The 14963-nt window shown below is 41.3% G+C and overlaps 1 protein-coding gene across 1 annotated transcript in view; it reads left to right on the forward strand.

The window, feature by feature from the left end:
* The window catches only part of SMARCA5 (SNF2 related chromatin remodeling ATPase 5), an 86628-nt gene that overhangs the window by 55841 nt on the left and 15824 nt on the right, over positions 1–14963 (forward strand). The window contains exons 12-16 of the mRNA XM_077476969.1: positions 3549–3670; positions 3757–3909; positions 8194–8326; positions 9099–9247; positions 13772–13891. Coding sequence (XP_077333095.1) covers positions 3549–3670; positions 3757–3909; positions 8194–8326; positions 9099–9247; positions 13772–13891 — 677 coding nt within the window. The remainder of the gene's footprint in view (positions 1–3548; positions 3671–3756; positions 3910–8193; positions 8327–9098; positions 9248–13771; positions 13892–14963) is intronic.

Consider the following 14963-nt stretch of genomic DNA (forward strand, 5'->3'; position numbering starts at 1 on the left):
CATTGTTGTGGGAAGGGTATACATAGGGAAGAGTGAACCCCAGGAGGTCCGCAGGCAACCAAAAGGAGCCAAGTCCAGAAACTGAGGGAGGTCTGGGCGCACAAAGAAAGTGTTAATGGAAAAATAACTAAAACCCAATAATCACAGATTAAGACAAAAAAATGCCAGTGTGGTAGGATGTCTAAAGTGAAAAAGAGGCGGAGAGGGAAAGAGGGGGGAGAAAGCAAGGAAGGGAGAAAAAAAAGGAGGGAAAAGAAGGGGGCAGGGAAAGGAAGGGGAAGAGAAAATGAGTAAGAAAAGTTTGCCAAAACTAAAACTAACAGAAGTAAATGGTGGTAAAAATCTGAGTAGAAATATGTGATGTGTGAATGACTAAATGTATATGCCTGGTTTAGGCCAATATGTATTCTTCTACGTGTCTTTGGTAAAAAAAAAAATCGCAGTAAGTGTATATTGATGAATAAATACTGAGCCGCTCTGTAAATATGATCTCAAAAATATAAAAATATGTAAAAAGGTAATAGGATCAATATAAAACAGCAAAAAGCTGAACAAATTGTAAAATGAATTAAAGTGCTGTGCTATGTAACATGCACTATACACCCAATAATTGGATACCAAATGTATATATAACATAGAAACACATAAATGTTGACTGTCCACTCCCCACTCCTACAAGAGAAGAGGTGGCATGCAATGTAAGGTTACAGTTACAAACACTTCTGAATTGTGTTCAAGTTTAATTTATTGCTCTTCATTTAACCACTTAAGGACCGCCGTATTGCCATTATACGTCATCGCAATGGCACAGGCAGGCACAAGCACTTAGATGTACTTGCCTGCCTTCCAGCGGGTGGGGGGTCCGATCGGACCCCCTCCCGCTGGATACGGCGGTCTGTTTCCCTCCAGGAGCGATCCGTGATGAGGGGATGGCCGTTGGTTTCTGGCCACCCCCTCTCGATTGCTCCTGGCCAATGACGAACTTCCTCCCACTATGTATTGTTTACACAGGAAGGAGGAAGTGATGTCATTCTCCTCGGGGTGGTCTTTTTGACCGGACTACGAGGAGAAGACTAAAAGTAAGTGCACCAAAACACTACACTGACACATAGGTACACAACCCCGATCCCCCCCGCCCCCAGTCAGTGTCACTGATAGCATTGATCATTTCTTTACTGATCAATGCATTCAGTGTCAGTTGTAAAAGTAAAAACTGTCAGGGCAGTTAGTGTTCAGGGTAGCCCCCTATCACCCCCCAATAAAGATTTAACCCCCTGATTGCCCTTAGAGTTAACCCTTTCATCCCCTTTTGCCAGTGTCACTAAGCGATAATTTTTCTGATCGCTGCATCAGTGTCGCTAGGTAGCTAGTTATTTTTTTAGGTTCACCGCCAGGTTTTTATAGCGCTAGGTACCCCGATATACTACCCAATAATGGTTTTAACATCCTGATTGCCCCTAGTTAACCCTTTCACCCCCTTTTGCCAGTGTCACTAAGCGATCATTTTTCTGATCGCTGCATCAGTGTCGCTAGGTAGCTAGTTATTTTTTTAGGTTCACCGACAGGTTTTTATAGCGCTAGGTACCCCGATATACTACCCAATAATGGTTTTAACCCCCTGATTGCCCCTAGTTAACCCTTTCACCAGCGATCACAGTATAAGTGTCACTGGTGACGCTGGTTAGCCAGTTAGTTATTTAGGTTCCCCGTCAGGTTTTTATATAGCGCCAGGGACCCCCATATACTACCTAATAAAAATGTGAACCCCCTGATTGCCCCTAGTTAACCCTTTCACCACTGATCACCGTATAAGTGTTACGGGTGACTCTGGTTAGTTTGCTTTTTATAGCATCAGGGCACCCACCATTTATTACCCAATAAAGGTTTAACCCCCTGATCACCCGGCGGGTGATATCAATTAGGTTTTAGGGTCAGGGTCTGCGTTGCCCCAGGCAGCGCTAGGTTAGTGCCAGTACCGCTAACACCCACGCGCAAAGCATACACCTCCCGTAGTGGTATAGAATCTGAACAAATCAATATCTGATCTGATCTATACTAGTGTCCCCAGCAGTTCAGGGTTCCAAAAAAACGCATGTTAGCGGGATCAGCCCAGATACCTGCTAGCACCTGCGTTTTGCCCCTCTGCCCAGCCCACCCAAGTGCAGTATCGATCGATCACTGTCACTTACAAAACACTAAACACATAACTGCAGCGATCGCAGAGTCAGGCCTGATCCCTGCCATCGCTAACATTTTTTTTTGGTAGCATTTTATATTTAAATCCGGAAGGCAGTGCTTGGTTTTCGGGGTCCCGTACGTGGCTAGGCTCCCAAAAAGTCCCCCACATGTGGTATCCCCGTACTCCGGAGAAGCAGCAGAATTTATTTTGGGGTGTAATTTGACTTCTGCCCATAGCATGTGTGAGCAATATATCATTTAGTGACAACTTTGCAAAAAAAAAAGTTTGTAATATTCCCGCAACTTTTGGCAAAATATAAAATATTCCATGGACTCAACATGCCTCTCAGTAAATAGCTTGGGGTGTCTACTTTCCAAAATGGGGTCATTTTGGGGGGTTTTGTGCTATTTTGGCATTTTATGGCCTTCGAAACTGTGATAGGTAGTGAGGAGTTAAATCAAAAATTTGCACCCTTAGAAATCCTGAAGGTGGTGATTGGTTTTCGGGGTGCCGTGCGCGACTAGACTCCCAAAAAGTCCCACACATGTGGTATCCCCATACTCGGGAGAAGTAGCGGAATATATTTTGGGGTGCAATTCCACATATAACCATGGCATGTGTGAGCAATATATCATTCAGTGACAACTTTTTGTAAAAAATTTTTTTTTTGTCATTATTCAATCCCTTAGGACAAAAAAAATAAATATTCAATGGGCTCAACATACCCATCACCAGTTTCCTTGGGGTGTCTACTTTCCAAAATGGGGTCATTTGGGGGGGGGGGGGTTTGTACTGCCCTGCCATTTTAGCACCTCAAGAAATGAGATCGGCAGTCATAAATTAAAAGCTGTGTAAATTCCAGAAAATGTACTCTAGTTTGTAGACGCTATAACTTTTGCGCAAACCAAAAAATATACGCTTATTGACATTTTTTCTTTTTACTAAAGACATGTGGCTGAATACATTTTGCCCTCAATGTATGACTAAAATTTAGTTTATTCGATTTTTCTTATAACAAAAAGAAGAAAATATCTTTTTTTTTTTCAAAATTTTCGCTCTTTTTCCATTTATATCGCAAAAAAAAAAATCGCAGAGGCAATCAAATACCATCAAAAGAGAGCTCTATTTGTGGGAAGACAAGGACGCAAATTTCGTTTGGGTGCAATATTGCATGACCGCGCAATTACCAGTTAAAGCAGTGCAGTGCGAAATTGGAAAAAGACCTCTGGTCCTTAAGGTGTTTATTGGTCCAGGGCTGAAGTGGTTAAATTGAAACCTTACAAATTTGGTGGGGGAGTTTAGCAAAAGACTTCTGTGAAAGTGTCTTATATGTGATAATTAAGTTAACATGTTGGCTCATATGTAATAGGTTCACGTCTACTGATATTTAGTCAAATGACAAGAGTTTTGGACATCTTGGAAGATTATTGCATGTGGCGAAACTATGAATATTGCCGACTGGATGGACAAACTCCACACGATGAAAGACAGGTTAGGATTTTAATCTTTACTGTTTTTTTGTTTTGTTTTTTTGCAATGCTCCGGTTTACTAATAAGGTATTTCCTATATTTTCCAGGAATCTATTATTGCATACAATGCTCCTGGCAGCTCAAAATTTATTTTTATGCTGAGCACACGTGCTGGTGGTCTTGGCATTAACCTTGCTACTGCTGATGTTGTCATCATATATGATTCAGACTGGAACCCTCAAGTTGATCTACAAGCCATGGTATGTCTGCTAAAGTCTCCAACTTATCTGCTTTTGTTGAGGGAAAAAAAAAACGACTGGGTTAACCTGTTTTATCCTCTTGCCAACCTAGTCGCATGTGGTGGCACTGAGGGTGGGCCTTAAGGCCTATATGCTGCACTATATGTGGCCAAGGTTCGAAGAATGCACACCTAACATAGTGGCTGAGCTTTCACAGATGGCTCCTGATCTTCATTTGTTTGGGAGCCAGGGTGTTGGATTCCAGATCATGCAACAACCAGTCTGTGAGCTGGAGGTCTGTTCCACCGCTCAGTTGGGCTACTGGGAGGATACAGAAGGGGTTAAAGGTATAATTTAGAATGATGGGTGCTCTCATTTTTAAAAGAAACATTTGCTAAGAAAACAAGGAGGCTGCCCTCTTCTGCTGGTTAATTGGCAGGCTAGTGATTTTAGTACTGATCAAGGACTTCTGAACTGCATTATTTTCTACCTGGCATCACCTCAACTTCTGATCTGAATTTTTTTATTTTTTTTGTTTTTGTTCCAGTCATTCAAAAAATAAGGTAGTCAACTAGTCCTTGCCTCGCATTGGGTCTAGTTGTGCCACATAGCAATAAGAAACCTTTCTTCTTAAAGGCACACAGACCATCCCACTGCTATGGGGGTCCTCAGCCCATATGTCCCTAATTCTTCTGGAATCAATGCCTGTAATGTGGAACCTGAGACCCCCTATCTGTTTTGTTTTTTTTGTTCGGTTAGGTGGGGCCATGAATCTTCCAATGCCCACTAGAGGCTTTCTAGTGATTTGTGCCCGGCTACTGGACCGTTCTGTCCATGGTGATTCTAAGCACACTCTGGTATCAGCCACTGACCCTTTTGAGATCAAAGCAGCTCTGTAGTTCCCATTTCAAAATTCCAGCAGTCAAAGAAGCAGTTTTTGGGTCACCATAGTCTCCTGCACTTTCACTCGGATAAACAAGGGGCTTGTTTAAACTTTGATGTAGTGTATACTGCCCTGCATTAGTTGGATCAGCCTGTTAGAATTTTTAGGTCTTTTCAAGGTCCTACAACTGACACTTACCTACTGTTTGAGGACTAAGTCTTTGTGGACAGGAAATACCTGGAAGGATCCTGGGACCCACCTGGCACTGTTAGTTTCCCCATCAGAAGGGATTTAGTATTGGGTGGTTCCCAGTGTGAATGTCTTGGTAATTCAGATTAACCACTTGCGAACTGGCCGCCATCGTTATAAAAAAAGTGGAGTCCACGGCGGATTCGCTGCTAGATCACTTTTATCTGCGGCTGAAGAGGGCCCTGTTGGGTATGGAGACGAGTGAGGGGAAGATGGCCCCCCACATGTCTCCATACCATTGCAGGGCGGAAGCAAAGTCAAAACTCCACTTCCGCCCATAGCTCTTGGAGACCTTCTTTTTATTTTTTTTATTTTTTTTTTTGTCATTTAATTTTTAATTTTTTTTTTTTTTGCATTTTAGCGTAAATATGAGATAAGAGGTCTTTTTGACCCCAAATCTCATATTTAAGAGGTCCTGTCATGCTTTTTTTTTTTTTTTCCCTATTACAAAGGATGTTGACATTCCTTGTAATAGGATTAAAAGTGACACTTTTATTTTTACACTGTTGATTAAAAAAAAGTTAAATAAGAAAATAGAACAAAGAATGATGTGGTCCAAGGCACCAAAAGTAATTGGCATCCATCCCAAATTTTAGACAAAAGGGAAAGTGGTCAGCGAGTCTTTAAATGAGGCCAATCACTATAAAATGTGGATATAAAACCGTGTTGCTTTTATGGGTTCCAACAAAAAGGGGGAGTTTTCGGAGATGTATACCAGTCTTGGTAAAGAACATTTTTATTATATTTTATCATGTATAACATACTGAACACAAAAAATGCATACACAGAATCGCATATAAAGTAAAAACAAGTCCTGCACTTGGCCACTGGAAGGGCTGAATGATGTTGGAAAGTCTAGAGTAAAACAGACACAAAAGCATCTGTATGGACATCATGCATCTATGTAAGCCCGACACGTTTCGTTGGGATATATTCACTCTTTAGGGGTGAATGCAATAGTGATCTATAAAGAAATCTCTCATTCAAAAACTCCCCCTTTTTTTGTTGGCACCCATAAAAGCAACACTGTTTTATATCCCACATGATTTAGTGATTTGGCCTCATTTAAGAAAAAATGTTTTTTAAACGAGACCCTTCCCGCTGAGCTTGCGCGCAGAAGCAAATGCATACGTGAGCAGCGTCCGCATATGAAAACTGTATTGAAACCACACGTGAGGTATTGCGATCGTTCGAGCGAGAGCGATAATTCCTTCCCTAGACCTCCTCTAATGCAAAATATGTCAACCTGTAGAATTTTTTTTAAACGTCGCCTATAAAGATTAAGGGTAAAATTTTGTCGCCATTCCACGAGTGGGCGCAATTTTGAAGCGTGACATGTTGTTGGTTATCGCTTTAACATCATCTTTCACAATATTAAATAAAAAAAATAGGCAAACTTTACTGTTTTTATTTTTTAGTTCAGAAAAGTGTGTACCTTTCTGGAAAAAAGTGCGTAAGACTGATGCGCAAATATGGTGTGACAAAGTATTGCAATGACTGCCATTTTATTCTCTAGGGCATGGGTCTTCAAACTACGGCCCTCCAGTTGTAAAGGAACTACAATTCCCATCATGCCTAGTCCTGTCTGTGAATGTCAGAGCTGCACAATGCCTCATGGGATGTGTAGTTTTGCCACAGCTGGAGGGCCGTAGTTTGAGGATCCCTGCTCTAGGGTGTTTGGGGGTTCTAAGTAATTTTCTAGCAAAAAAAAATTTTTTTTTACTTATAAACACCAAATCAGAGGCTAGGTCTTTCGTTAATATACCACTAAAAAGCCATACTACCGCTTATGGTTCAGACAACGTTTTAGGTGTGGGATACATAATTGGGTAAAGTCCTACTTTCCTCCAGATGAAGCCCCCTGATTCCATTGTTGGATTTTCCTCAAACTATGACTGGCTCAAAATTTCTTAATCTGCAAACACAGGTTTACCATCTTAGTCATACCCTTCGTGGCCAGACCCTGCCCATTCTCTGCATTAAGGTAAATAAAACCTTCCTAAATACTTACCTGAGACTGATCTTGATCAAGTGTTGTACCGGAGAGCAGCGGCTTTCTCAATTCTTCACAGTAGACAGTCACAAGTGGCAGCCATCTCCTTCTGCTGTCATCCAAATCCCATGACAAGAGATCAGAGGGGCGGGACACAGGAAGCAGGTGTGCCACAGTAGGAAGTAGCACCCTATGGCGTCACATCAAGAGGCTTTCTATGGTGGCATACCAAGAAGAGAAGAAGCCTAAGTGTAACATGGTAGTAAAAAATGAAATAAAAAAAATAACCCTTTACAATCACTTTAATTACTCTTTTTATTTATTGGTTAAAAATACAATGAAACTGGAGCCTTAAGTGGATGGGGTTTTGGGTGCGCTCTAAGGACTGCTGTAGCAATGTGGGTGTTTTTTTTTTTTTTTTTTTTTTTTTTTTTTTCTTTAGTGTCTAATCACGGTACCGTAGTGGCATAAATCCTTACCTATGCATTCAAGTCCTTTGTACTGTATTTCAAGATAAACTAGTTATGGACCAGCCGCTGCAGTTGTACTGCGGCAGATTGTCTCCCCTACATGAATCGCCATCTTTCATTGGGCTTGTACACGGTCTTTGGACGCGCACGCATTTGCTAGCGGGGGGAGTCAACTGGCAGGTCCAGCAAACTGTCTGCCGGCCACTCCTAATCGTTCCAGAGACGGGCAGAACGGGGATCTGTCAATGTAAACAGACCACCGTTCAGTCGGGAGTAGAGAGAGATCTGCTGCTCTAGTGATTTGGAACAGCCAACTGTTTCCTCCTCCAGTCAGCCCAGCCCCCATAAAGTTAAACGCCTCCCTAAGGAACACCTAACACCTTGATCGCCCCCTAGATCAGTCATTACTCGTAAAAAAAAAAAAAAAAAAATTGCGACATAAATCTCTCCCCTATTTTGTAGACGCGATAACCTTTGCGCAAACCAATATACGCTTATTATGATAACTTTTTTTTTGGACCAATATGTAGTAGAATACATATTGGCCTAAACGTATGAAGACTTTTGTTTGTTTGTTTTTTTTTTTATTCTAGCAAAAAGTGAAGAAACATTTTTTTTTATTTATTTTGAAAATTGTCACTATTTTTTGTTTATAGTGCAAAAAGTGTTTTTTACATTCTTTTTTTTTTTTTTTTTTTGTCCCTTTTTAGGATAGGGCGCACAGAATTGGACAAACAAAAACTGTTAGAGTCTTCAGATTTATCACAGATAATACAGTTGAAGAACGTATTGTGGAGAGAGCAGAAATGAAGCTACGTTTGGATTCCATAGTTATTCAGCAAGGTAAGTCTGTTCTTTGGGTGATAACTTGTAGGAAGAATGGTATTTTGTACAAATTGATTTACCTATTGCAATGGATTTTAAAAATACTGAAGCAATAAAAAAGAGCACTTTTAGTTTGGGAACCAATTAGACACACGCGTTATTTGGGTTTGTGTGTTATGTGCTACGTTACAAGCAAACAGTCTGGTCTGATTTCCATTACATTGTGCTGTGTTGGCACTTTTAATTATTTGGCTGCATTAATGTGATTTAACACTCACTCATGTTAGACTGACCACCCAGATGCGAGTGGTTTCTTTTTTTTTTTTTTTTTTTTTTTAAATAGCAAATGGATGACAATGGTGTGTCCGTTTGTTGAATGAGGGGGAATGTAGAGTAGGGAAAATTTGTGTAACAAACCATGTGCAAAATGATTATTAAAACTAGCAAATATATTAAGAGCCGCTTTATATCTTTTGTGGTACATTTAACATGAACTCATGTTAATGTGCATTTAGTTAAGGCAGCCGGTTCATTTAATTGGCTGGCAAATGCATGAAAAATGGTGCATGCACGGTTTCAACCATTTGGCACGCTGTACTGTATGATGTGTTGTATGTTGCATTTCTGTTTCGAGTTTTCGATTGTCATTTGTGTGACTACTGCAGTAGCAGTAACCTACTAACACTTAACCATCTAAAGTGATTAATTTCCCCCACTTTACCCAAAACTAGACTCGCAGTACTAACCCCAATGATCACCTCTGATTGTATTTCCTTTCAATTTATGACAGGTAGATTAGTGGACCAAAATTTAAATAAACTTGGAAAGGATGAAATGCTTCAGATGATTAGACATGGTGCCACACATGTGTTTGCATCAAAGGATAGTGAAATCACAGAGGAAGATATTAATGCAATCCTGGAAAGAGGTGAAAAGAAGGTAAAGAACTCTTCTGCATTTTTTGTATGTGATTCTAATCTGTGGTATCTTCATGGTCGAACTTGAATAACATGAAAGCGTCACTTAAAATCATCTTTTGGCCGGACCCCTCTTGTGGGTCACAGGAGTGCATTTACTTGGGTTATATTAGCAGGTTATTGCCTGCTGATGTCAGAGCTGCTCCAGGCACTGGAAGGATCCTGACCATATTAGTCTGGCCCTCTCCAGCTCAATACTCCGGTGACTGCTGTATGGGCATAGCGGTGACTGACGGTCACTGCTGTTTGCTAGAATGAGTGAGAATCGAAATGGAACTTCAACAATATCAACTAATATCTTATCCTAAAATATAACATGTCCAAAATCGCCTACCGGACATGTGGAGTAATGAATATTCTCTTTGACAACTTGAACTCCAGAAGATTTAGACCACTGCTACATATTTTTGATAAGCATATAAAGATTTATTTTGTGCAAAAGTTAGTGCTACTATGAATATAGCCATAGACTGAGTATAGCCTCAAATACAAAATATACGTAATACATATAACAGTACCATCATCCCAATTGATAATTGTCAAGAATTGGGAATTCTAAGGATATTGGGGCAGTTGCTGAGGCTGCTCCCTTGATATCCACACCCAAAAATGTTTGAGGGGACTATTGCGGTACCAAACAAATCATAAAAGACTTTGTTATAAAAAAAATTACAAGTAATTTAATAAGGACAAAAAAAAATGAAATCCATCAAAACTTTCATATTGCTAAAATCATATACACCACAATTTAATAAACTACCGACGGGTAACCCCGTAAGGTTTCTATTGAAGAGGGGTACAGAAACGTTTCCTCTACCGGTTTTGCGGCGAACCGCTTCTTCAGGAGGATAGTCTACAGAGTAAATAAAAATATTTGCAAATCAAATAGCAGCGAATCATATAATGACATAACAGAAGATTTACAGTAATTTAAATAGCGAGGGGGATCAGCTCACCCACAAAGGAGGAAGCAGTAGATCACAGGACCCATCGGTTTCCTCCCACGGTAGATGCGGGGGGTTGTAAAGGACTCTTCAAATTTAAACAGATATATATGAAATGAGAGTTAAAGTGAGATGCGACATTAACCTATACACACCTAAAGAGCGATATATAGGTGAAAAGGGAAGGAAAATAGACTGTGTATAGGGGCTCTAAAAAGAGCCTATAAAAAGGAAGTGCTTAATTGTGCATCCTAAGGTGTCCTAAGCAAGCAAAAAATTACCAAAGAAAAGGAAAAAGAAATGAGTCTGTGGAAAAGAGCAAACCACCATAAAAAATAGGGTAAAAAGGATATAAGTGAAACAAGTGTGAAAGTAAAAGCCAAACATACCGTTTGTGCTATATTATCCAGTGCACACCACCCATGTTCATAGAGGGAGATCGAACAGGGCAACACCATAGTAGCCAAGGAATACAAATGTATAGTGTGCAGGGCAGGTATCACCTAATAAAAAAAAAAAGGTCCGGGCGCATCCAGCACAAGAAGGACCCAAAATAAGGGACCCACCAGGGAGAGCGCACATCTGCCAGACAGGAGAACACAACAAGGGATCCAAGAAAAGACCCAAGCTTCCCCCTAGGGGGAGCGGATCTCCTTTACAGCAACACTATTCACAAAATAATATATAAACAATAATACTACAAACATTGTATAATCAAGGTAATAATGTAATAAACAAAGCATGGGAACAACCATACTTCAGTGTCACCAACGGCATAAGGAATGACAATCCCACTAGCTATCGTGGTGAAAAAAAATATAAAGTAATGTATATCTAGATACAAAAAATAGAGGCACTGAAAAGAGACACCCACCACTGTTGCTGTTCAGAGGTTGGTGCCTCTTAAAAACTGGTGTGTTATCCACCCTGGGTGTATTATCCACCCCATGAATATAGCCATAGACTGAGTATAGCCTCAAATACAAAATATCATAAAATACATATAACAGTAGCATCATCCCAATTGATAATTGTCAAGAATTGGGAATTCTAAGGATATTGGGCAGCTGCTGAGGCTGCTCCCTTGATATCCACACCCAAAAATGTTTGTTGAGGGGACTATTGTGGTACTAAATAATTTATTAAATGACCTTTTGTGGGTGAGCTGATCCCCTCGCTATTTAAATTACTGTAAATCTTATGTTATGTCATTATATGATACGCTATTTGATTATTTGCAAATATTTTTATTTACTCTGTAGACTATCCCCCTGAAGAAGCGGTTCGCCGCGAAACCGGTAGAGGAAACGTTTCTGTACCCCTCCTCAATAGAAACCTTACGGGGTTACCCGTCAGTAGTTTTAAATTGTGGTGTATATGATTTTAGCAATATGAAAGTTTTGATGGATTTCATTTTTTTTGTCCTTATTAAATTACTTGTAATTTTTTATAACAGTCTTTTATGATTTATTTAGTACCGCAATAGTCCCCTCAACAAAAATTTTTGGGTGTGGATATCAAGGGAGCAGCCTCAGCAGCTGCCCCAATATCCTTAGAATTCCCAATTCTTGACAATTAGTGCTACTATGGCATCGTTTTATACATTTTTATGGATGGCTGAGATCGGGGACCTTATATGGAGTGCAGTGGGCATACTGGCACTGATACTTTTGACACTTTGTGGGGGCCAGTGACATGGATACAGTGATCAGTGCTTAAAAACAAACCCTGTCTCTTGTACTAATGACACTGGCTGGGAAGGGATTTTCGGGAGCGATCAAAGGGTTAACTGTATGCCTGACCAGTGTTTATATGTACTGTGGGATGTTTTTACTAGGGAAAGACCTTTCTTTGCAGAGACATAGGATCCATGCCTTCCCTCCTGTCAGAACAAACTGCCTTGTTTGCATAGGCAGATCGCCATTCTGTGCATCTGCTGGATGATAGTCTGCTGTAACTGCAGACACCGAGTCCTCTATACTTGCTGATGGACTCCAACGGTATATGTGATCACAGCAGAAGTGAGCCCCCCCCCCCCCCCCCCCAAACTGAAAGATATGTTTCGGCACAGAGGTGCCACTCTGTAGCAATAACACTGCTATAGAGTGGACCTTAAGCAGTTACTGTGTCCAAACAGTGTCACTATCTGCCTTGATACCATCCACCTGTGAGGATCACTCTCACTGGATGATCTGATATGACCAACAAATTGTCATAACACGCCAACTTTTCAAATTCTAGAGCTTTAAGCAACAGCTCATAGATGAACTTGCATTTTATGATCTAAACGTCTATGGCAGCTATAACAAAAGGGGTATGGTATCATTAATACTACTTGTTAGGTTAGCAGCACTAGCACGATGTGGCCTTCAAGGACCAATTCACACTGTGCTGGCAGAACTTTTACCACAATGTAAAGCGTCTGTCACCGGAAAAACAATTTTCGTTTTGTTCTAGTCACACTGCAATGCAACATAGCGCTGCTCTGAAATGCAGACCTGCTGCATTTATTGCACTGCACAAGCCCAAGTCGCACTATGACATGTACGTTTTGCACACGTCGCATAAAGTTTAAAAAAAAGGGGGGGGGTGGGGGCTGGGTATTAAAGTGCGGTTGACTAAATCGGGCACTACACTGCCTCCACGTGTTTTTTTTTTTTTTTTTTTTTTTTTTGGATTACGCCATGCTTACTGTGGCCACTAGACTGCATTACATGGCAAGGGTAATTGTTATGTATAGGAGATGGTTGTGTGGGGGCTGATCAAATAGATTCTATGCTTCTAAAGAAGCTGCCATGACTGAAAGTGTAGGACAGGACTAACCTACGTCGTGACTCTGGCAAGCTGCTGATCTGAAATTAAAAATTAATTGTCACTGAATGCATTTGGTATAACGGCAATATCCTAATGCTTTAGTGCAGTGATGTTTAGTGCAACTATTCCCCTTTCACATGAACGGACCGATCAAGTCCGTTACCCATAGAGGAAAGCATGCAGTCTGTCTGCACTGCATAAACAGAGTGGACAGAGACCTGTCGTACGCCTGCTCAACGGGGAGATCTGTCCGCCCCCCAACCACATATAGTAGTGGAAAAATTAAGAGCCGGTATGCCTGGAGGGAGCCCATTTCCTCAAAGGCACACAGAAACTCAGCAAAAGCACAAAGGCAACTGAAGGCATCCTCCAGTGTGTCCTCACTCCAAATCTATCTGAGCTACCTGCTCCTATCTAGAAGCCTCAGGTAATCCAAGCAGGGAGGGGGAAAAGGGGCAGACTGCAAGGATGGGGCAGACTTTTAAAGTTTCAGCATCAACCCAAAATCCTCCAGTGATGTGATTGTGAGGGAAAGAACATTTTGCAGATCTGATGCAGACTGAATTCGCAGGGGCAGGTAGTCCACATAGCCCATAATCCAAAAAATAAAAATTTAAGCTAGGTTTACACTTAATCTCCATATACCCAATATGCAGCCTAGTGTTTTCTCAGTCAATGTATGATGTAGAGCACAAATAATTAAGTCTTCATAATTCTTTTCCCTTAAGACTGCAGAACTAAAAGAAAAGCTCTCAAACATGGGCGAGAGTTCATTGAGAAACTTCACTATGGATACAGAGTCCAGTGTATACAACTTTGAAGGTGAAGATTACAGAGAGAAGCAAAAGGTAATGTTCATCTTATCAAATCATTCTGTAATCGTATATATGTCAAATGGTTTAATTGCTTGTAGACTAAGGTGAATGGTCATTGCACTGAAATGATTAAATGCTTAATACAGTCCTTCATCCTCTCCTACCACTTGCATTGTTTGCTCCCCCAAAAAGGAGCTAGACCTGCACTTCCTACTTTCATGACTAGGTGAGAATGACCTTGCTGTGCATGTGCCTAAAATCTTTGCTGCACTGCTCATTCACTGGGAAATGGCTGCCATGTTGAGCATGCTGCACTGTGCGTCATCAGGGCCCTGAGTCAAGGAACCTGGAAGAGAATGCTGGTGACCTCACATGAGGAGATGGCAGCATGGGAACCAGGGTGCTGAGACGTAACAGCAGCTTATGATGCAGTGGACAAATCGGACATCTGACACTTTTTTTTTTTTACCCTTTTATGGGACCAGTGACATTAATAGTGATCAGTACTTAAAAAAAAAAAAAAAATGCGCTGTCACGGCAGCAATGACACTGGCAGGGAAAGGGGTTAACATCAGGGGTGATCAAAACATTAAGTGTCCCTGGGGGGGGGGGGGGGTTGCTCTCATTTGGGGGAAAAAGACAGATCCCGGTTCCAAGATCTCCAGCTTGTCCCCTTGCAGAATGGTGATCTGCCTTGTTACACAGGCATATTGCTGTACTGCCTCTCCCGGGGATGAACGCTGGTGCCTGGTGGGCATCTGGTCTGCAGGACTCGATTAACATCCCCGCTAGCCAATCACGGCGCAATCCAGCGGCACAATGGCACCATCTAGTGGCTATTGATCGAAATGACGTTTCGCACAATCGCGCCACATTTCCGCAGTAATTATTCTGCGGCTGGTCAGCATTTCGTTAAATGTTACCAGGCCTTTTCTCTGTGGCCCTGCCCATGCGAGGGCAATCTTGCACGAAGATGTGTGCTTGTGTTTTTATATATGAAGCTCAAAGATGTTACCAAAAAAACTTCAATCACTCAGTGCTTAGTCTCGGGTGGGTGACCAGGTTTTACATCGCACCACAGGTCGCCCGCTCTACCGCTGCTTCT

This window comes from Lithobates pipiens, unplaced genomic scaffold (assembly GCF_037356315.1).
Source record: "Lithobates pipiens isolate NorthernLeopardFrog02 unplaced genomic scaffold, aLitPip1_a1.2 Scaffold_13, whole genome shotgun sequence".
NCBI classification, from domain to species: Eukaryota; Metazoa; Chordata; class Amphibia; order Anura; family Ranidae; genus Lithobates; species Lithobates pipiens.